Source organism: Hylobates moloch, unplaced genomic scaffold, assembly GCF_009828535.3.
Source record: "Hylobates moloch isolate HMO894 unplaced genomic scaffold, HMol_V3 SCAFFOLD_15, whole genome shotgun sequence".
Taxonomy (NCBI): Eukaryota; Metazoa; Chordata; class Mammalia; order Primates; family Hylobatidae; genus Hylobates; species Hylobates moloch.
Genome location: NW_026652290.1, coordinates 82,837,465 through 82,860,048, shown reverse-complemented (window position 1 = coordinate 82,860,048; position 22,584 = coordinate 82,837,465). Strand labels below are relative to the sequence as shown.

General features: G+C 40.5%; 1 protein-coding gene across 6 annotated transcripts in view; it reads left to right on the top strand.

Annotated features, from left to right (window-relative positions):
* Positions 1 to 1,195: 1,195 nt before the first annotated feature.
* EML4 (EMAP like 4) overlaps positions 1,196 to 22,584 on the top strand; it is a 165,933-nt gene continuing 144,544 nt past the window's right edge. For 3 of the 6 annotated variants that reach the window (XM_032177861.1, XM_032177859.1, XM_032177858.2), the window contains exon 1: positions 1,196 to 1,472. In XM_032177861.1, coding sequence (XP_032033752.1) covers positions 1,448 to 1,472 — 25 coding nt within the window. In that variant the 5' untranslated portion in view covers positions 1,196 to 1,447. The remainder of the gene's footprint in view (positions 1,473 to 22,584) is intronic. The other 3 variants (XR_004252331.2, XM_032177860.2, XM_058428764.1) reach the window with 1 other exon arrangement.

Genomic DNA, 22,584 nt, shown 5'->3' with positions numbered 1-22,584 from the left:
TATATCCCAAGAAGGTTTAACAATCCTTTCAATCATTTAATTCCTCTAAGTCTCTCTTATCATGACATACATCTTGTCTCCCTTCTTGTTTGTCCCTCTCTCCTGCAACTGTGTGTAGTAGGACTCTGTTTTCCCCTAACTCAGCTTTTTATTATGTATTTATCAATTTATTATGTATAGATCAATTCAGTTCTTCAGTACCTTACAGCTCTTCTCTCTCTTACTCTAATCTGCACAGCTGAGACCCGCGAGGGATTTGACAAACCATGAGAAAGTCTTTAGAAGTATGGGAAATCGTGTTGGGGAAGGGAGGAAGAAGATGAAGGCTATGTATATTTACATGTTTTGGTTACATGTCCAGACAACCAATTTGCAAATGAATAAAGTGAGGCCTAAATAAATTAGGTGATTTGACTCTCTTGAGTCATACAGAGTCGGGCCTAGAACTCAGTGTTACTTCATTTGAAATAACCCTTATTATGGTTCCCTAGCAGACCATCCTATAGCCTGCCATATATGGTCGTTTTGCACCCCTAGGCGACAGAACACTAGGGAGAGTAAGGAAGGCTGAGTTTTTGCTTCTGCTAGGTTCGATGACCTTGGGCAGGTTGTCCTCTCTAAGGCTCTGTGTTTTTCTTCATAAGAAGGGTTAGGCGAGATGAACTTTTGGGTCATGTCCAGCACTAAAATTCCTTGCTTCTGATCTGTCCCGGGCCCTGCGACTGTGGCAGTGGTGGTATCGAGCTAGTCAAGAAGCTTCGCCCCTATTTGTCCCTCACCCTACTGGGGGAGAGGGAGAACCTCTCTGGGTTGCTTCTTTAGTGTCCTTGTAGGAGCCACGTGGTGGCCATCTCCCATCAGGGGGGTCCAGACTTGGCTCTGCGGGCTTCCCAGGGGCCACATGGGGAGAGGATCCTTCATGCATCAGAGTATCCCAGGCCAGAGGCTATGCCTTATCTCCACCTGTTCGGAACCAGCTTCCAAACCGTGGTCCCCAGCCTTCAGCAGGCCTACCGCGCAGGCGCAACCACCAGCCTGGCGCGAGGCAGACAAACGCCCAGGCCGAGGCAAGGTGAGAGGGCGGGGCTGGAAAGACCCCACCTCCGTGCCGTCACGTGGGAGGCGGAGTCGGAAGTGTGACGGCGTGCGCGGGGCGGGGCTACTGCTGCGCGCGGGCGCGGGGGCGGGGCGCGGCGCGGCGCTCGCGGCTGCTGCCTGGGAGGGAGGCCGGGCAGTCGGCTGAGCGGCGCGGCTCTCAACCTGACGGGGAAGTGGTCCGGGCGGCCGCGGCTGACTACCCCAGGGCGAACGGACGGACGACGGAGCCGGGAGCCCAGCCGGGCGAACTAGAGAGCGAGCGGGTCAGGCTCAGCGTCGGCCACTCTGTCGGTCCGCTGAATGAAGTGCCCGCCCCTCTGAGCCCGGAGCCCGGCGCTTTCCCCGCAAGATGGACGGTTTCGCCGGCAGTCTCGGTGAGTACGGCTGGGGAGTCCTGCCCCTTCTGCGAAGTGTAGGAACTTTTTTCCTTCCGCACACAGCCCAGGCCCTGCCCTCCCCACTGCCCCTCGGGGTGGCACCGGCTCCACTGCACATGTTCCCTTCGAGGCTGACGCCCCTCCGCGGACTCCGGTGGACTGAGGGCCCCTCCCCCATGTCCAACTCTCCTCTGTGCCAGACCCTCCTTTCCTCCCGGAGCCCCTTTCAGTGCGGGGCCCTCGTTCCCCCAAAGTGGGAACCCCTTCCCTCTCAGTACCCCCAATAGCTGGCACACCCCTCCCCGTACACTCACGGCTCCATCCACTTACTCCCCCCTTCAGAGTTGGGACACTTCTTCAAATCTAGGCTCCTCTTCAGGGTACAACATTCCACCACCTTTCCACATACACACCTCTCTTTCAGGGTGGGGATAGCCTTCACCCGAACAGAGACTCCTTTTTAGGGGAGGGACCCTCATTCCCTCTTCAGGAAGGGGGCATCCCCCGCCCCCCAGTCTTCACTTTAGATTTGAAGGCGACTTACCAGTATCCTTCAGAGTAGTAGGCAACTTCCTTTTCACTCCCTCCACTTCTCTGAGCATTTTGCAGTGGTGGAGAGACCTAGAAGCATCGGAGCATCATTTGCTTAATACAGGAAAGGAAGAGGTGCATCTGTGTTGGGGGACCCTCTTTAAGAGTGAAAGCAGAAGTGTTTTCTGGCTCTGCATGCGTGCTGGGGAGAAGTGATTCTGCCCAATGAATCAATAGGAAAGGGGGCCTCTATCAGGGAAGGAAAGGATTCTCCATTTTTGGAAGATGTTGTCTTTGTGGAATGGAGAAAGGGAAGAGGTTATTAAATAGGCTGAAGTGCCTTTTCAGTGTTCCTTTCACCAGATGAAGGTAATCTTCTGGCTAGGAAAATCAAAACTCCAGGCTAGTATTCGCTGCCCTAGAAGCTGAGTCTGGAGTTACTATTCTTCGAAGCCATTGAAATCTAGTAAAAGATTAAGTTAAACTGTTAGAATGGTGAGAGAAGCAGTTTCGGCTTTGGCTGATAACGCAGTTATGTGATACCTACTGCTGGAACTGTATTTTGAGTTTTTTATGTGCAGGTAGCTTGTATTCCGACGCCTTTCTTTTACATTTCTTGATAAGTCTCTACTTGGTTAATGTTCACTGATCAGTGAGCAATCTGGCCATAGGCCGTACTATATCCAGATAATATCGAGATGAGATGAATTTTTAAAATCTAAAGTAAAAAAGTAAGTCAAAGAGCAATGGGCCTATTATAGATATTAAATAGTAAAATCTATAATTGTGGCCTTCCCTTGGGCAGAAAAAATTGTCGTTATAGTGCTTTCAGAGTGGAAATCCTAAAATAGGAGGCAACTGAGTGTTGTGTTACTCTTTCCTCCTCAAAGGCACCTGTTGTCCATTATCTAACCTTTGATGTCTTGTAATTCCTTACTTAGCTTGGGCTCTTTTTAGAGAGACATCCATTTTTCCCTGGTTCTTTTTTAGCTCCATACGTTGGTTTATTCACAGTAAATTTTGGACCTAAAAACTTGTCCTATATGTCCGCTAAAGGGCTTATCATATACTAAAGTAAAAATTGAGTGTCTTTTTAGGGGATGTTGTGGAGAACTGTGCTATCTTTATACTGTATTGGGTCCTCATCCTGTAGGAATGGTGAGATCACTATTCACTTTAACTTCTTTCGTGTTGGCTCTAAAGACTTCGGGAGGGCTTGTTAAAGCTTCATCTTCTGTAAGTGTTTAGAAGGAGTCTTTCTCACCAGTTGGGGCACTTATGTTTATTTTCAAACATTGGTTATGCTTTGTAATGGCTTTCTTCTTAACCAGTTCGTGAGGCAAGTGATATAAAAGACCGAGAGATGAAGATGAATTGCAGTTGGGGCTCACACTTTTCATAAAGAGCGTCATTGTTGACCCTAATGTTGAATTTAAAAAATTCATTTGATGCCATGCTTTGGGTGGTATGTGATGAGACTTTTCCTTAGATATGGTGTTAATCAGGAGCAGAGGAGATATGCCTATCAGAGGAACCTGCGTCTGCAGAGAGGGAAGGAAATGGTTCCTGGCAGTATTTCTGGAGCTGCTCTTGATGAAGATACTTCTCAGTGGGAGCTCTGTGCTTTCTCTTTCTGTCCCCCTTACAAGAGTAAAACTAGGCCCCATCTTAATTGAAACCTTAAAGGGGTGGGGGAGGAGTAGTGCTGGTATATTTTACTGGTAGTCTTTAAGCGGAGCTTTGCTCAGCTCTTGCCAAATTGCTTGTTTCTGTTCTCTGCAGTTAATTAGCCTAGAGCTTAGAGTTACATTGATCTTTATTTTATCATCAGGAGAGCCATGAATATAAAGGCAAGCACTTCTACTCTAGTAGATGTTTAAAAACTTTTTTTTTAACCAAACAAGAAGTCAAAACGTGAAGTTCTTCTGGGGTTACAAGTATTGAAAGCATTTATTTATTCTCAAGGAAGTGTGTGTGTATTTCCTTTTACATATTAGATAGGTTCTTGAAAAATGGTGAAAAAACTACGTTTTTATAAGCAGAAAAATTGAGTACTTTATAAACAGAATAATTTTAGAGAAGAGATTATTTAAGAGAATCCTATGGTGACTCATTTTCTGAAGTGAAAAACTTAAAATTCAAACTGTACCCTTGATTGTTGCATGTTTAGATAAGAAATCCACTGTGTTATGTGCATTTTATAAGATGTCTAATGGCAATTAAGACTAGCTAGTGGTTTTTTAAATCATAGGAATGATAGATGATTGGCCATTTTATAAATGCCACATTGAAGTTACATGGTACTGGTTATATTATCTTTGTTTTACATAAAAACAAGTGAAGAATTCTTTTAATCTCCGCAGCTGATGAATTTCAGGCAACTTGGCTGGCAGGTGCTTGTACTCTGGAATTTCCCTTAGGTATTATTAATATATCTTTTAATCCACGAATTATGGTAACTTAAGGCAGCACTTTAGAAACCTTTTTTTTTTTTTAACTTAGGAGAGAAAAGTACTCAATTACCATGATGTCTTGTCTCTAAATCACTGCATATAGATACCCATGTGCAAAATGTATATACTGTATATATTTTAAATCTCAGGTCTATGTGCAAAAGTGGGAAACTATTCATACAGCTTTCACCAATTTTTTTATAAGGCAGGGATTGGGTGCATTTCATGCTTAATCTTTTTAGAATCTTTCATAATAGAGGTTTAATTTTAAGACTTTTATCTTGGAATTAACCTAGAGATTAGTCTGTTTTCACTTGAAAGAAACCTTATACCTAACCATGTCAGCTTTAAATTTTTCTGCCTCAAAAGTTAAGCAAGAAAACTTAAAATCTTCTTCCCCCTAAGAAAAATCGTAGTGAATGAAATTGTTGGATTAGGATCTATAAGAAACAACATTCTGGGTACAGGGTGTAAATGTGAACAAGTATAGCAGTATGCTTCAACTTACGGACTATTCAGAAATTAGTCTTTTTAACATCACATTGTTAGAACTGTGACTTCTCATCACAGATAATAGTCTTGCTTTCTTAAAGGAACAATACTGTGTATGATTTTCACATATTAATCTAAAGCATTCCTTCTTTACATGGAAATGTTTTTCATGTAATATTTGGAGAGGTTTTTTTTAACTTTTTTTATTGGTTGCCTCTTGAAGGGTTCAAGATAGACTTAAGTTGTGTAACCGGACATGAGTAGTAACTCTTAAATGGTTAGTAGAGCATCTTCAACATGAGTTAGCTAGAGTATTTTTCAACGTGTGTATGGATTAACATCGAACATGGACTAGCACTATGCTTGGTGGTTCTTACGGGAAAGACAAGTAAAAGACATGCTTTTTGCCCTTTAGGAGCTTACTGCCTGGTTTTTAAGTAAGTACCATGACCAGGTGCAGTGGCTCACGCCTGTAGACCCAGCACTTTGGGAGGCTGAGGTGGAAGGATTGATTGAGCCCAGTAGTTTGAGACCAGCCTGGGCAACATAGCAAGACCCTGTCTCTACAAAAAAACAAAAATAGGCATAGTGGCATGCGCCTGTAACCCCAGCTACTTGGGAGGCTGAGGCAGGAGGATCACTTGAGCACAGGAGTTCAAGGTTGCAGTGAGCTACAATTGTACCACTGCAGTCCACTGGGCCACAGAGCAAACCTCTGCCTCTAAAAAAATAAATAAATAAAGTATGTACTGTATGTAGAGATGTTTATTATTAAGCCTAAGTACCAGAAATGGGGATGAAGGGAGGAAGCACCATTTAGAATGCTGTGCTATGTTTCAAGCAAGTAACTTCTGAGAGAACGTTTGTTGATTGCTAGATTTATCTCTGCAGAGCTTGGCTTTTTAAAACAATGAAATAATTTAGCAGTTTAAATTCTAGGGAGTCTTTTTCTGTCTTATGAGTAAGTTGGAATAACGTAGCAAAATACTGTATTTTATATGTGGGAGTCCATTTCTGTTACATGTAAAACTTCAATATTTGTTCATAAGAAATTTTAGAAAAATATTTTGATTTTTAAAATAGATTCTAATACTTGTAAAAAGTTTAGGGAAAGAATCTACTTCATCTAGTATTACCTCAGTGTGGAAGATTCCCAAATCTATAGTATATTTCTTTTTGTGTGTATATCTGACGGAGTCTTGCTCTGTTTCCCAGGCTGGAGTACAATGGCGCGATCTCAGCTTACTGCAACCTCTGCCTCCTGGGTTCAAGCGATTCTCCTGCCTCAGCCTCCTGAGTGGCTGAGATTACAGTTGTGTACCACCACACCTGGCTAATTTTTGTATTTTTAGTAGAGACGGGGTTTCACCGTGTTGGCCAGGCTGGTCTCAAACCCCTGACCTTGGGTGATGGCCATTCACCTTGGCTTCCCAAAGTTCTGGGATTACAGGTGTGAGCCACTGTGCCTGACCCTATAGTATATTTCTGTGTCTGTATATGATCTCTTGTCCTTTAGCTGTTTTAGGCTTTTATAATGCCTTACTTTTGCATGCTGTGTATGATTTTTAAATGTTATTTTAAAGCATTCCTTATTTACAGTTTACAAAGAGCTTTTATCTCATTTTATCTGCATACTAACCTTGGGAGATAAATTATTATACTTTTATAGGTGAAAAGGGTCTAGAGAGTGGTGTTTTTTTGTTGTTGTTGTTGTTGTTTTCTTTTTTTTTGAGACAGAGTCTCGCTTTGTTGCTCAGGCTGGAGTGCAGTGGTGTGATGTCGGCTCACTGCAACCTCCGCCTCCCGGGTTTAGGCAGTTCTCTGCCTCAGTCTCCCGAGTAGCTGGGATTACAGGTGCCCGCCAGCATGCCCAGCTAATTTTTGTATTTTTAGTAGAGACGGGGTTTCACCATCTTGGCCAGGCTGGTCTTGAACTCCTGACCTTGTGGATCCACCCACCTTGGTCTCCCTTACAGGCGTGAGCCACCGTGCCTGGCTGAGAGCGTTTTTTTTTTGTTGTTTGTTTGTTTGTTTTTGAGACCGAGTCTTGCTCTATTGCCCAGGCTCGAGCATGCACCGTGTTGGCTGACTGCAGCCTCTGCCTCCCGTGTTCAAGCAATTCTCCTGCCTCAAGCCTCCTGAGTAGCTGGGACTACAGGCACCTGCCACCACAGCTGGCTAATTTTTTGTATTTTTAGTAGAGATGGGGTTTCACTGTGTTAACCAGGATGGTTGTGATCTCCTGACCTTGTTATTTGCCTGCCTCGGTCTTCCAAAGTGCTGGGATTACAGACGTGAGCCACTGCACCTGGCCAAGAGTGTGTTATTTTTTTAAAAGGTTGAGTCCAGGTTTTTTCTTTTTTTGTATGGTTGGGAGTGTTTGTATCTATATTATTTTTATTTTATTTTATTTTGTTTTTTTGAGACAGAGTTTCTGTCGCCCAGGCTGGAGTACAGTGGCACAGTCTTGGCTCACTGCAACTTCTGCCTCCCGGATTTAAGCGATTCTTGTGCCTCAATCTCCCGAGTAGCTGAGATGACAGGTGTGCACCACTGCACCCATCTAATTTTTGTATTTTTAATAGAGATGAGGTTTCGCCCTATGGGCCAAGCTGGTCTTGAACTGCTGTCCTCAAGTGATCTATCCACCTCAGCCTCCCAAAGTGCTGGGATTAGAGGTGGGAGTCACCATGCCCAGCCTCATATTATTTTTAAATAAAACACCATACAAAAGAAAAAAGAATAGAAAAATAAATTATCTTTAGCCTATCTGTATGCAGCTGATGTTAACATGTTGATGTACCTGTTCTCAGTCTTTTCCTATGTTTAGTTTTTTAATAGTTAAAATCATACTGCAGACATAATTTTGCATTCTGTTTTTTTCGTTGGATCCTAACCTTTTTTTTTTTTTTTTCCCACTTGAACTCAGAGTTTTCTGATGGAGTCCAGTAGTCTTTTCTCTACTCCGTTACTGACTCTTTATAACCCTCAGGTACATACCTGAATCTGAACTTCTCTCCTGAATCAGCTTCTTTTCCTTATTTCCCACTGACTGTATAGCCCAGTTTGAAATTTCAAAATCATGTTTGATTCTTTGCCATTTTTGCCTAGGGCATTAGAATCTCTTCTAAGACTTGTCAATTCTTGTCATCTTTTCTCATCCCTTTTCTTTTCCACCGCTGTAGTTCACGTACTTATTATTCGATGCATGGATTATTGCATGGTGTCGAGAATCTCCACCTGTCCCGTTTATTTTGTACGGGGCCCTCAGATTAATCTTCCTAAAGCCATGCTTTGATTGTGCCATTCACCCTCTCAGATTGCGTCATTGCCTTAATGACTACATTCAAACATCTTAGCCTCTTAACATCTTCTCAAGTCCTCTGTCATCTCTTTCTACTGTCTTACCGTGTTCTGACCAAAATGACCTATTTCTTGTTCCTCACATTTTCATCTTTTCATCCTGACGACTATTCTCAATACCCTTCAAGGCTCAACTCAAATATTATTTCCTTTCTAAAAACATTTACTTCTTTTCATTCCCAGCCCAAAGTATTCTTCCTTGAACACTTGATAGGACCACTCTTGGGGTACTTATTGCAGAATGTTTATTCTAATAGTTACAAGGTGAAAGTAATTATTACAGATCTTAAAATTGTTATGACTTATTTCTCTGAGCCAAATTGGTTTTATTTTTATTTATTTATTTTTTTATGAGACGGAGTTTTGCTTTGTCACCCAGGCTGGAGTGCAGTGGTATGATCTCAGCTCACTGCAACCTCTGCCTCCTGGATTCAAGGGATTCTTCTGCCTCAGCCTCCCAACTAGGTGGTATTACAGGCGTATGCCACCACACCCGGCTAATTTTTGTATTTTTAGTAGAGATGGGTTTCACCATGTTGGCCAGGCCAGTCTCGAACTCCCGACCTCAAGTGATCTGCCCGCTGAGGCCTCCCAGAGTGCTGGGGGATTGCAGGTACCACGTCCACCTAAGCCGAATTATAAACCTCTGGAAGGCTATATTGAAGGTTTTATCGAAGGCTGAAACTCTCATGTGTCTTTGAAGTCTTGCAGTGAAGATTTCATGATCCAGTAAAATGTGGAGGAAATAAATTAGAGACTAGTATATAGTTGACGACTTAACAACCTTCACTTTCATACCTCTTTTAAAAAAAAAAAAAAAAAAAAAATGACATTTGAAGACCAAAAGATTGTAATACACAATCTCAGAATAAAAAATTGTAAAATTACTTTAAAAATTAAATATGGCTCATGCCTGTAATCCCAACAGTTTGGGAGGCTGAGGCGGGTGGCTCACTTGAGCTCAGGAGTTTGAGACCAGCCTGGGCAACATGGTGAGACCCTGTCTCTATCAAAAGTACAAAAAAATTAGCCAGGCATGGTGGTGCACCCCTGTGGTCCCAGATACTCAAGAGGCTGAGGTGGGAGGATTGCTTGAGCCTGGGAGGTGGAGGTTGCATAAGCTCAGATCACACTACTGGGCTCCAACCTGGGTGACAGCGAGACCCTGTCTCAAACAAGCAAACAAACAAAAACTCATTATGTTCTTATTTCTCATTTCACCTGAAATGAGTGAAATGTTCTAGACTTTATTGAGAATCTGATAAAGAATTCTGTGCCAGATTCTAGGGTATTTTCAAGTACATGTCATGTGCATGACCTATTAATGGTTTTTGAAATCAGTTTAGTAGTAGTCAGGACCAACATTAGAAAAATGAGGAGAAAAGGAAGAGATAATGTAAAATATCAGTACTTCGTGTGATACTGCTTCATGGAACATTTAATTTCAGTTATATATACTTATCTTAGATTTCAGTGTAAAATTTCTGTTGGTCACAATCAGATGAAAGATACGTTTTTAGTGGCTAATCCCTATCTTTGAGAGAATAGGTGGAAAGGTTGACATACATGAAAAGGTGGATGAACAATCAGAAGTAATCATTGCGGGCTATGTCTTTGACAAGTTTTTAGAGTCTGAATATAATTAGAATATGTTTAACATGAGTAGCAGCAGAAAGATATTTATTAGTTCTAGAATCAATGTAATTCAGGCAAACTCACTATATAAAGAAGTGATTTTATAAAATTGATAGGGCTAGGGTATATTTACCTTGCAAATCAATTCTTTACTTTGAAAGAGAATTTTCAGGCCAGGTGGTGTAGCTCACACCTATAATCCTAGCACTTCAGGAGGCCAGGGTAGTAATATCACTTGAGGCCTGGAGTTCAAGACCAGTCTGGGCAACATAGTGAGACCCTGTCTCTACCAAAAAAAAAAAAAAAAAAATTAGCTGAACGTGGTGGCGCATGCCCAGCTCCTTGGGAGGCTGAGGTGAGAGGATCGCTGGAGCCCAAGAGGTGGAGGCTGCAGTGAGCTATGATCATGCCACTGCACTCCAGCCTGGGCGGCAGAGCGAGCAGCAAGACACTGTCTCGAATAAGAAAGAGGATTTTCCTTGTTTGTAGTGTGGTGAGTATCCCCCGTGTGATGCCTGTCACGTGAGAGGATCCCTGGGAGCCAAAAACAACAACTGCAAAAAAGAGGATTTACCATATTGCTGTATTTATTTATTTATTTATTTATTTATTTTTTTTTGAGACGGAGTCTCGCTGTCGCCCAGGCTGCAGTGCAGTGGCGCGATTTCGGCTGACTGCAGGCTCCGCCCCCCGGGGTTCACGCCATTCTCCTGCCTCAGCCTTCTGAGTAGCTGGGACTACAGGCGCCCGCCACCTCGCCCGGCTAATTTTTTGTATTTTTAGTAGAGACGGGGTTTCGCCGTGTTACCCAGGATGGTCTCAATCTCCTGACCTCGTGATCCGCCCGCCTGGGCCTCCCAAAGTGCTGGGATTACAGGCATGAGCCACCGCGCCCGGCTGCTTTATTTTATTTTTAAGCTGATCTGATGGAGTTGTCTGTGTCTTGACTGGTTCCCCACTTATTTGCTCAAATACATTTTTTCCCCAGGAAGCTGTCCCTGATTGGTACACTCAAACCACTGCACTATAGCGCTTCTAAAGTGGAGGGGGCTGAGCACTTACACCTAAGGGATCTGGGAGTGTAGGCAAAAGTTGAAATCTATTTAACGTTAAAATTTATATGATTGTTTCGCAGCCATTATAATAAAGATTTGTTCAGACAGGAATCATCAATAGGTGCTAAATCTAGGGGGATGTTTTGGTGAGAAGCAGGATGTGTGCATGGTCTTAAATTTCTCCCCATATAATGCTTATTACTTGTAAGGAGGGGGGGAAACAGTAACTCATTATGGTGGTGAAATCAGACAACACCTTGCGTGCATGATCAAAATAAATATCACCAATGGATTTGTGTGTCTCTGCATGTGATACCCTGAAAAGAACACATCACTTACAGTGTTTTTCAGCCATGAATTCATAGCCTGAATCTAATCATGAGGAAATTTTAAACTCCAGATGGGGAACATCCTATTTTTTAAAACGTTGGGGAGCTGGTTTTTTTTTTTTTTTTTAATATAAAGACAAAGTCTGTGGAAACATTCCAGACTAAAGAAGACTTAAGAGATATGGTAACTAAATGGACTACCTGATTTTAGACTGGATCTTGTATAGAGGGGAAAAGATAATAAAGGATATTATTGGATCACTTGGCAAAATTGGAATATGGATGGTAGTAAGTATTGCATTAATGTTTATTGAAGTTGGTAACTGTCTTCAGGTTATGTAAGAGAGTATTTTTATTCTTAGGAAATACATACCAAAGTTTTTATGGAGAATGGTCCATGATGTTTATAGCTTATATTCAAATGGTTTAGGAAACAAAGGTAATACATATGTGGGGGTTTTTTGTTTTGTTTTGAGGTGGGGTCTTGCTCTGTTGCCCAGGCTGGAGCGCGCAGTGGCATGATCTTGGCTCACTGCACCCTCTGCCTCCCGGGTTCATGCGATTATCCTGCCTCAGCCTTCCGAGTAACTGGGATTACAGGCACATGCCACCATGCCCGGCTAGTTTTGTATTTTTAGTAGAGATGGGGTTTCACTATGTTGGTCAGGCTGATCTGGAACTCTTGACCCCAAGTGATCCACCCACCTCAGCCTCCCAAAGTGCTGGGATTACAGGCATGAGCCACTGCACCCGGCCATATGTGTTTTATATATACACACAGATACATGTACATATAGAGGGAGGGAGAGACAGAGCATGCATATGTGCATATGTGTAAATAAAGCCAACGGGTGAAATGTTAATAATAGGTTAATTTGGTGAAAGCTATGTGGATATTCTTTGTACTGTTTTGGTCTTACAGCTTTGCTGTGAGTTTGGAATCATTTTCAAATGAAAAGCTAAAAAAAATCGTATGAACTTTGCATTATACTTCATAGTATAGCATTAAAAAAATTTGGAACTATCCTGTCTTCCAGAAAATTCCAGGCAAACCGTTGAGATAAAACTGCAGCTCCAAGAATACGTTCCGTGTATATATCATGTGGCTTCCTTTTATCCCTAAGCCTCAGTTTGAGAAACATGTCTCTGGACCAGAGGTAGCTGTGGTTCAGATTTAGCCAACAGACATATTTTGTTTGGCCCTTTTGAGTGTTTTAAAAATAGGGAAATTTCACATAACAATGTGGATGTTTGGTTTCTATTGAAAAATAGGGTGATCTTGCCACTCTGGACTTGCATTCCATTCCAGATGGTCTATATATTCGCTAAGTGGTGTGCCAGGTGCCCTCAGTCCCTAACTTACATGCACCTTGTTTTAGTCATTTCTTTCCAGGCCTCTGTAGACCTATCTTTGCAACCTTTACCTAGTCCAAGAGGTGATGAAAGTGCCTGTCTTCTTTATGCTATAACAATTTGAGAATTAAATTGCTAAATGGATGCCCTATCACCCTCTAACATTTTAGTGTTTATTTCCTGTAAGTAAGGCTTTCTCCTACACAGCCGTACTACAACCAACAGAATCAGGAAATGTTGATACATTACTAATTCTCAGACCCATTCTAGTTTCACTAATTGTTTCAATAATGTCTTTTATAGCAAAAAGATCTAGTTCACAATTACATGTTGAATTTAGTTTTCATGTCTCTTTAGTCTCTTTGATATGGAACAGTTCCTTAGTCTTCCTTAGGTTTTGTGACCTTGACACTTGGAAAGTTGCCCTCCAGTTGTTTTGTAGACTGTCCCTAAATTTGATGTTTCATCCTGATTAGATTCAAATTATGCAATTTTGGGAGAAATGCCACAGAAGTGAAGCTGTGTTTGTCTCATTGCATCCTATTAGGTGGCACACAATTTTTATTTATCCCATTACTCATGATGTCCATTCTGATCACTTGGTGTCTGCTAGACTTGCCCACAATTTTACAGTTTTAATAATTGCAAAATTATTTTTCTTGTTTTACTTGTTTTACCTGGTAGTTAATAGCTATTTTGTAAAATATGCTTTGGAACTATTTAAATATTCAGTTCTTCATCAGACCTTCAGTTTATTGGTTTATATCTATATGGACTCAGGTTTCTTATTTTTTTATTTTTATTTTATTTTGTGTTCGAGACAGGGTCTCACTCTATTGCCCAGACTGGAGTGCAGTGGTGTGATCGCGGCTCACCGCGTCCCCCGCCTCCTGGGCTCAAGTGATTCTCCTGCCTCAGCCTCCTGAGTAGCTGGGTTTACAGGCACGCGCCACTACCACTTGGCTAATTTTTGTATTTTTAGTAGGGTTGGGGTTTCACTGTGTTGGCCTGGCTGGTCTCAAACTCCTGACCTCAAATGACCTACCTCAGCCTCCCAAAGTGCTGGGATTACAGGTGTGAGCCACCGCGCCTGGCCAGGTTTCTTATTTTTTTGATGGGTTATAATCCATTACTATTTATTTTGATGCTTAAATTGACCCTGTTTTGGCAAGTAGATACCCCTCTAAACTGTCGTCTTTGTTCTTTTGCCATGTTCTCATCATTCTTTGATGACTTTCTTGTTTTGTGACACAATAAGATGATCCAGGTTCATCTTGTGCTCTTTTTGCTCCAGCCCTAGAATCAGCCATTTTGCCAAGGAGTCCTAGTTCTTTTATGGAGAAAGGTATTTAGAAACCAAGCTCTATGCGCTAGTTGTGTTCAATGCTGCTGGAGTCCTCGTCACAGTAGTTAAAATTTAGGAATGTATTTATGTACATATGTGTGTGGCAATATATAGATATAGTTACAGGTATCTTTTTACAACAGCATAGGGTTAATTTTAGTTTCCTCCTTTTATATATAGTTACTTCCCCAACAGAAACCTGGCTTCCATTATGCTTAATGTATTTATTCATTTGATGAGTCCTCCCCTACATAATCAATCTCCTGTCTCCACTGGTTTCTACTTCCTTGCTTGTTCAGGTTCTATTGAACCTGTGCTGGGCTGCCCCCTCATCTTGTGCTGACATTCTCATCGCACCAGGGCTCCAGCATCCTATGCCAGGCTGCCTTTCTCATCCACCTGGTTGTTGCACTAAACTGACACCCCATGCTGTGCTGCTCCTCTGCCAGAATGACCTCCTTACACACTTGCCTTGCACTGGCTGCCTTGATAGCTTTAGGACTGAACTATGGGAGAAGGGGAGAAACCTAATCATTTTTAGAGAAAACAATAGTTTTAATGAAAAAATTGAAAACTATAGCTTTTCCACCAAATATCCCAAATATTTATTTATTTTATATCACTTCCCAAATCTTGTTTACATGTCTATTAGTCTGCTAGAGCTACCATACAAAATTACTACAGACTGGGTGGTTTAAACAACAGAAACATATTTTCTCACAGTTCTGGAAGCTAGAGGTCAGAAATCAGTGTTTCATCAGGTTTGATTTCTTGTAACACTTCCCTCCCTAGCTTGTAGGTTGCCATCTTCTGTGTCCTCATGTGGCCTTTTCTTTGTGTGCACATATCACTGGTGTCTGTGTGTCCGAATTTCCTCTTCTTACAAGGATACCAGTTGTATTGGATGAGGCCCCCCACACCCCACTGCCCATCTCTACCAAAAGTACAAAAAATTAGCCAGGCATGGTGGTGCATGCCTGTGATCCCAGGTACTCAGGAGGCTGAGGTGGGGAGATTGCTTGAGCCTGGGAGGTGGAGGTTGCAGTGAACTGAGATCGCACCACTGTGCTCCAACCTGGGTGACAGAGTGGTGACTGAAACTAATTATAGCTCCCAGAATGAAAATCTAATGATTTAACAAATATTTGTTAAGTAAGTACTACATGCCAGGCATTGTTCTCATACTGGGAATATGTCAGTGAACAAAACAAAAATCCCTGCTCTCATGAAGCTTGTATTGAGGGGAGATAGACAATAAAGAATTTTAATTAAATTATTCACTCTTAGGAGGTCAGTGGCTTCTGTATAAACAATTGATGTGTACATTGTCAGTTATAAGCACATTATCCTTTTTTCTTAGATGTTGGTGATATAACCTGTGTGGGATATGGTTATGTCAGATTATACAGAAAAGTAATCTTGGGGATACAAAACAGGTAGTTACAACATTGATAGCTGTCCTAGGGCTACTTTGTTATCATACATGTTAGTCACTGTATCTGATTTTGATAGGTTTTTGGTATATGTATATGTATGTATAAAATACACATATGCTTTTTGCAGGCTTCCATTCTCAGTTCCTTTTTTTAAAATCATTTATATTTAAGGTATAAATATAATACTATGTATACAGGTATAAATAATACACTCTGCTACCTTTATGGTTGGACATATATTTCTTTTTATTTTTAGTATTTTTTTCTTATTAAATAATCTGGCTGTATTTCAATAAAATCTTTTTTTTCAGGTTAATTATTATAGGTCACTGTTTATCAATCTGGATTCAGGACCTATATCCAGTTACTAGATAATTCTCAGGATGCTGGGGAAGTCTTAAAACAGCTGTTTGTGGGTGGTTGTGTTGGTAGAAGCAAAATGTGGGTTGTGCGACCAGGATGAGGTCACCTCTTTCACCTTCTGGCCCTCTTTCTTTCCGGACTTTAACACCTACTTTGGTACTTAAAGCAATTTGGGCTATTTGCTGTGCTCTGAAGAGTTGTTAATAGTAGCACCTATAAGATGGTGTTAAATGTTTTTTGAATGAGTCTATGTCACAGCAACAAAGAGTTGTTTTCAGTAGTTTGAAAACCATTGATAGGGTTTTTATCTCATTCTTACTTAACCTGCATATGGCCACCAGATTATTCATTCTAACACACCATTTTCTTTTTTTTATTATTATATTTTAAGTTTTCGGGTACATGTGCACAACGTGCAGGTTTGTTACATATGTATACATGTGCCATGTTGGTGTGCTGCACCCATTAACTCGTCATTTAACATTAGGTATATCTCCTAATGCTATCCCTCCCCACTCCTCCCACCCCACAACAGGCCCCGGTGCTAACACACCATTTTCATTGTCACTCCCTGGTTTAAGAACGTTCATCTCAAGTTTCTATGAGATAAACTCTAGTATGGTGTCCCAAGTTGTCCTGCCACCTGGCTCTCACCTACCTTTCCAGCTTCACCTCTTACTGCGCCCCTACCTGGATTCCCTCTGTATCCCTTTTCTTGCTTAGTTTTTTGTTAACTGTTTTCTTCTTATACCGTTATTTATTTAATATCTCCTTTCTCTTACTAATTCCTGTTTATCCAGAGTAGTTTAAGTCCATCTCTTCTTTTGACCACTTTAATCCACAGGGATTTTCTCTCCTATTTTCTGAAATCTAGCACATTTGATTTTGCTTACAGAGATCAATCATATATTTGCCTTATGTTCTTAAGTCATATATAGCCCTTTAAGTATTTCATGTTTATCTTGTCTCTTCAATTAGGAAATACATTTGTTAAGGACAAGAATGTGCCTTATACTAGGTTGAATATATTGCCTTTTGAATGGTAACTGCTCTCATATACAGTGCCTAACCGCTTTGGCCTATGGGAAAACCATAGGATCAGTGGATTGATACAGTTCTCTTTAACTTTTTGTTTTTATGTAATCTACTTTTCTCTCCTTTGTGCAATGATACATCTGTGACATATTGGCGGAATCACTGGTCCTGGAATAATATAATACCTGAATATATATTGATTTTTTTTTTTTCATTTTGTAAAGAAACTGAGTTGAAGAGAGAGAAAATAATTTGCTCAGGATTAGGGGTTGACAGACTACCACCTTCTGGCCAGCCTGGTCTCTTTTTCGTTCTGTCTGAGAAAATGGTTTGTACATTTTTAAGTAGTTGGAAAATAAAAATATTGTGACACATGAAAATTATATGAAATTCAAATTTCAATATCCATAAATAAAACTGTATTGGAACACAGCCATACTCATTTACTTAGGGATTGTCTGTAACTGCTGTCACATGACAATGGCAGAGTAGAGTAGTTGTAACAGAGACCAAATGGCCTGCAGAGCCGAAAAATCTCTGCTGTCTGGTTTTTTATAGAAAAAAGTTTTCAACCCTTGCTTAAGGTTGAAACTCGTTCAGCCTTGGCTTAAGGTTGAGCCATGATTTACTTCTAGGCAGTTAGAGAGACTTCTTTAACTATACTGTTCTGAACATAGCATGGGGTCTTTGGGGAACTGCTAAGTAAATATTAATAATTGAGTATAGAGATGAGAGATGAAGGCAGGAGAGGACTATATCACTGATTATCTTCAGTGTCATGCTGAAGAGTTTGGCTTTGGGCCTGAAGGTGATAGGGGAAACCAGTAAAGGACTTGTAATCAAGTTTGGATTTTAGAAAGGTTAGTCTGCTGGTACTGGGGAGAATGAATTGGAGCAGACAATATTGAAAATAGGAATATCAGCGTGGAGTTTTTGCAGTAATCTAGGAGAGACATGAAGGGCCTGAAACAGGTCTTCCCTCTTTTCTTCAGTAATGGGAAAGGAGATACAGACAGATTTAAAATTAGAGGAAAAATCTACAAGACTCTTTTATGAATCAGGCACTTTATGCATATAATTTTAAGTGTTCGTAGTAACTCTGAAATATCATTATTTTATAATACCAATTAAAAAGTCCCCAAAAAACTTAAGTGGGATAACGAGTTTGATCTTTAAAAAGTCTATGCTTATTTTAACCTGCACATTGTGCACATGTACCCTAAAACCTAAAGTATAATAATAAAAAAAAAGTGGAAAGAACTAACACTTAAATATATCAATTAATTAAATAAAGGCACGAGGAAATAGTGAAAAAAAAAGTCTATGCTTGTTTTACTGAACTTTGCTGTGTCTGTTTTTACCTGGGAATAATGCTACCTACCTACTTTGGATTGAATCACTTATTTTCCAAATAGCTTATAATTGCCACAGAAAAATACATAGCCAAAATAAGGAGATCCTGAACTACATTACTATGCACTTTTATTTCCCTGTATTAAGCACAGGTTGGTTCGTTCTGGATCCACAATGAATTTGATTTTTGACTTTTTGAAAGTCTTTAATTTATACTTGGAAAAAAAATTTTTAACTGTAAGGTAAATATTTTTAATGCCTTTAACTTGACAAACTTGCTGTATACGCTAGGGTAGATTATGGAATTTGAAAAACAACAGATAAGATAAAGACACATTCCTAAGAAATGTATGAGAAAGTGTTTTTAGAGCAAGCTTTTGAGAATCATTTTCTTTGCTTTGCTTATTAATCTCTTCCTGCCTCACATCACTGACATTTTGTTTTAACCCTGGATAAGGCAGTTAGCTATTTCTGTCAGACTTCATTGGACTTATTTAAAACTGGGTATACTCTGCTCCTTTGGGGATTTGTCTGGCATTTTCATTATCAAATGCATTTTCGATAGCAAATTCTCACAGTCCTTTGTTTAAAAACAACATTAGAGCATTTCATATCTTGGTTTTAGTGAAAGAGTAGAACTACAGAGTAGTTTTCAGATTTCAAAATTTTTAAATCAGCTTTATTGAGCTGTCCTTTACGTATAATAAAATGACAATTTTAGAAGTACAATGGGTCTTTAAAAAATTTATATCATTGTGGATTCACTACTACAATCAAGATACAGAACATTTTCGTTACCTAAAACATTCTCTCATGCCTCTTTGTAGTCAGTCCCTTCCGTCTATGTAGACTCCAATTCTTGGCAACTGCTGATCTGCTTTTTTCCATTATATTTTGTCTTTTTTTTCTTCTTTTTTTTTTTTTTTTTTGAGACAGGCTCTTGCTGTGTTGCCCAGGCTGGAGTGCAGTGGCAAGATCTCATTTCACTGTAATGTCCAGTTCCCAGGCTCAAGTGATCCTCTCACTTCAGCCTCCCAAGTAGCTGGGACTATAGGCACACACCACCGTGCCCGGCTAATTTTTTTTTGTATTTTTTGTAGAAATGGGGTTTTGCCATGTTGCCCAGGCTGGTCTTGAACTCTGGGCTCAAGTGATCTGCCTGCTTCAGCTTCCCAAAGTTCTGGGATTACCGGGGTAAGCCACCACATCCAGCATATTTTGTCTTTTCTAGAATTTCACATGACTGGGATCTTATAATCTGTGGTCTTTTTTGTGCTTTTTACTTAGCATATTGCTTTAGAGATTCATGCATGTTGTTTGTTTCACTAGTTCATTCCTTTTCATTGCTGAGTAATATTTCTTTGTATGAATATACCACACTTAGTTTATTCACTGGGTGGTGGACATTTCAGTTGCTATTAGTTTTGGCTGTTATGAATAAAGCTGCAGTGAACATTTGAGTATACATCTCCTTTCAGGCCCTAGCAACATGAATCTGTTTTCTTTCTCTATGAATTTGCCTATTTGGTGCTCATTTCTTAAAAAAAATTGGTTGCCTTAAGTTTTGAGAGTATTTTATATGCTTTGGATACAAGTCCTGTATAAAAAATGTGGTTTGCAAATATTTTCTCCCAGTCTGTGGCTTGCCTTTTCATAAACTAACAGTCTTTAGAAGAGTGAAAGTTTTTTAGTTTGGTGAAATCCATTTATCAGTTTATTTTGATGTTCAACTTATTTTTTTCTTTTGTAGTTTATACTGTTTGTGTCCTACTTAAGGAATTTTTGCCTAACCCAAGGTCACAAAGATTCTTATTATTTCTTGGTTTTTGCTCTTATTTTTAGGTCGGTGATCTCTTTAGAGTTAATTTTTGTATAGGGTACGAGGTCAAGGTTCGTTTATTTGCACACTGATGATTTTTGTTCCAGCACAGTTGAACTAATTGAAAAGATTAGCCTTTTTCCATTGAATTACCTTGGCACCTTTGCTGAAAATCAACAGACCACATATGTGTAGATGGAGTTCTGCACTCTGTATTCTGTTATGTCAATCTCTGTTTGTCACTAAGCAAATACCACATTGTCTTAATTACTATAGCTGCATAGTAAAGGTTTCAATTAAAATTTTTATATATTTGAAAAATAATGTAGAGGAAATGGAAAATAATGTAGAGGACCTCCTGGACTCAGGTGATCCTCCCACTCACCTCGCAGAGTAGCTGGGACTACGGGTGCGCACCACCATGCCTGGCTAATTTTTGTATTTTTTTGTGTTGAGAAGGGTTTTTGCCATGTTGCCCAGGCTGGTCTCAAACTCCTGGGCTCAAGTGATCTGCCAGTCTCAGCCTCTCAAAGAGCTGGGATTACAGGTCATGAACCACCACTCCTGGGTACTTACATTTTAGAGTTTGCCGGTAATTTTTTTGTTTTTTTTAGTAGTGTGTGTTTCTCTATTTAGCCAGGATGGTCTTTATCTCCTGACCGTCCCCTTCGGCCAGGCTTGAGCCACCGTGCCCGGCCTAGAGTTTACTTTTAAAATTACTTTTTTTTTTTTTGAGACAGAGTCTTGCTTTGTCACCCAGGCTGGAGTGCAGTGGTGCGATCTTGGCTCACTGCAGCCTCTGCCTCCTGTGTTAGCCTCCCCAGTAGCAGGGATTACAGGCACCTGCACCATGCCTGGCTAATTTTTGTATTTTTAGTAGAGATGGAGTTTCACCATGTTGGCCAGGTTGGTCTCGAACTCCTGACCTCAGGTGATCTGCCCACCTTGGCTTCCCATAGGGCTGGGATTACAGGCGTGAACCACCATGCCCAGCCTACTTTTAAAATTACTTTCAAGGGCCAAGCATGGTGGCTTACACCTGTAATCCCAGCGCTTTGGGAGTCCAAGGCAGGAGGATCACTTGAGCCTAGGTAGGTAACATTATTCCCGGGTAAAAATAGACATAGCAAAATCAGTAAAAAGAGCATAGACTTTTTAAAGTTCAAACTCCAGTTATCCCACTTACAGCTTTTCTGAGCCTTTTTGTTTGTTTGTTTTAAGTTTTTTAAGAGATGGGATTTCACTTTGTTGCCTAGGCTGGTCTCAGACTCCTGGGCTCAAGCAGTCCTGTCCTCCCTACTCGGCCTCCCAAAGTGCTGGGATTACAGGCATGAGCCACCATGACCAACCATGAGCCTTATTTTTAAAACAGTGATAATATTTCAGAGTTACTATGGGAAGTACCTGAAATTATGTTCATGAAGTGCCTGATTCATAAGAGAGTCTTGTTGATTTTTCCTTTTTAATTTTAAATCTGTCCATGTCTCCTATCCCACTACCGAGGGAAGAGAGGAGGAGACCTGTTTCAGGCCCTTATCATGTCTCTCCTAGATTGAGTTCAAGACCAGCCTGGGCTACATAGCAAGACCATGTCTCTACTAGAGAGAAAATAAGTGACCCAGGCGTGGTAGTGCATATCTGCAGTCCCTGTTACTTGGGAGGCCAAGATGAGAGGATTGCATGAGTCCAGGAGTTCAAGGTGGCAGTAAGCTGTGATCTTGCTACTGCACTCCAGGTTCTGTGACAGGGCGAGAACCTGTCTCAAATAAATGATAATAAAATTACTTTCAAAAACATGATCTCCTTAATTCACTAACAATCTTAGGAATTAGAACAGACATTAATATCCGTATTTTATAAATGAGGAAACTGTAAGGTTTAAGAGGGCTGGTTTGATATCATACAGTTAGTGTGATAAAGCACTGAAGCCCAAGTCATGCCTTTCAAAATATGGTGCTTTCCACTATACGATACTTCTTTCATTTGCTGTTCTCTTATGTTGAATATTGAAGAGTGTTTTATGAATAATTCAGTCACAAAATTTTATTTAATTATATAGCTGTATGAAGACAGCTAATCCATTTCCTTGGTTACTAACATCATGAGACATATTACTAAGTCAAAATTCCCAATCTGAAATGCAAAGAGGAAAAAAACAGTCATCAAAATTGGGCTTCTTTTTTTTTTTTTTTTAGGTGATGGTGTTTTACAACCAGAAGAGGTACTTATAATTTGATTTTAAATTTAGAAATGCAGGGAAGAGGCAAGATTTGTTGAAAGCAGAAATATTCCTTGAAAAAATTATTTTAAGAATTAAAGATGTTCTTGTCAGGATGATAGAACTTAAGCTTTAGACTATTTGAGTGTGTATGTGTTATTTATATTCTCTTGTTGCCAGACCTTCTATTCTTTGCAACCTTAAGTCTCTTCCCTCCCATTCCCTCCTCCTGCTGAGTCCCCCTACAATGTCAGGTCATAGTTAGGAGGTTCTTGCAGGAGTAGTGATGAAAGATAACAGTGACTAGAGTTTGAGTAGTGATGGCAAAA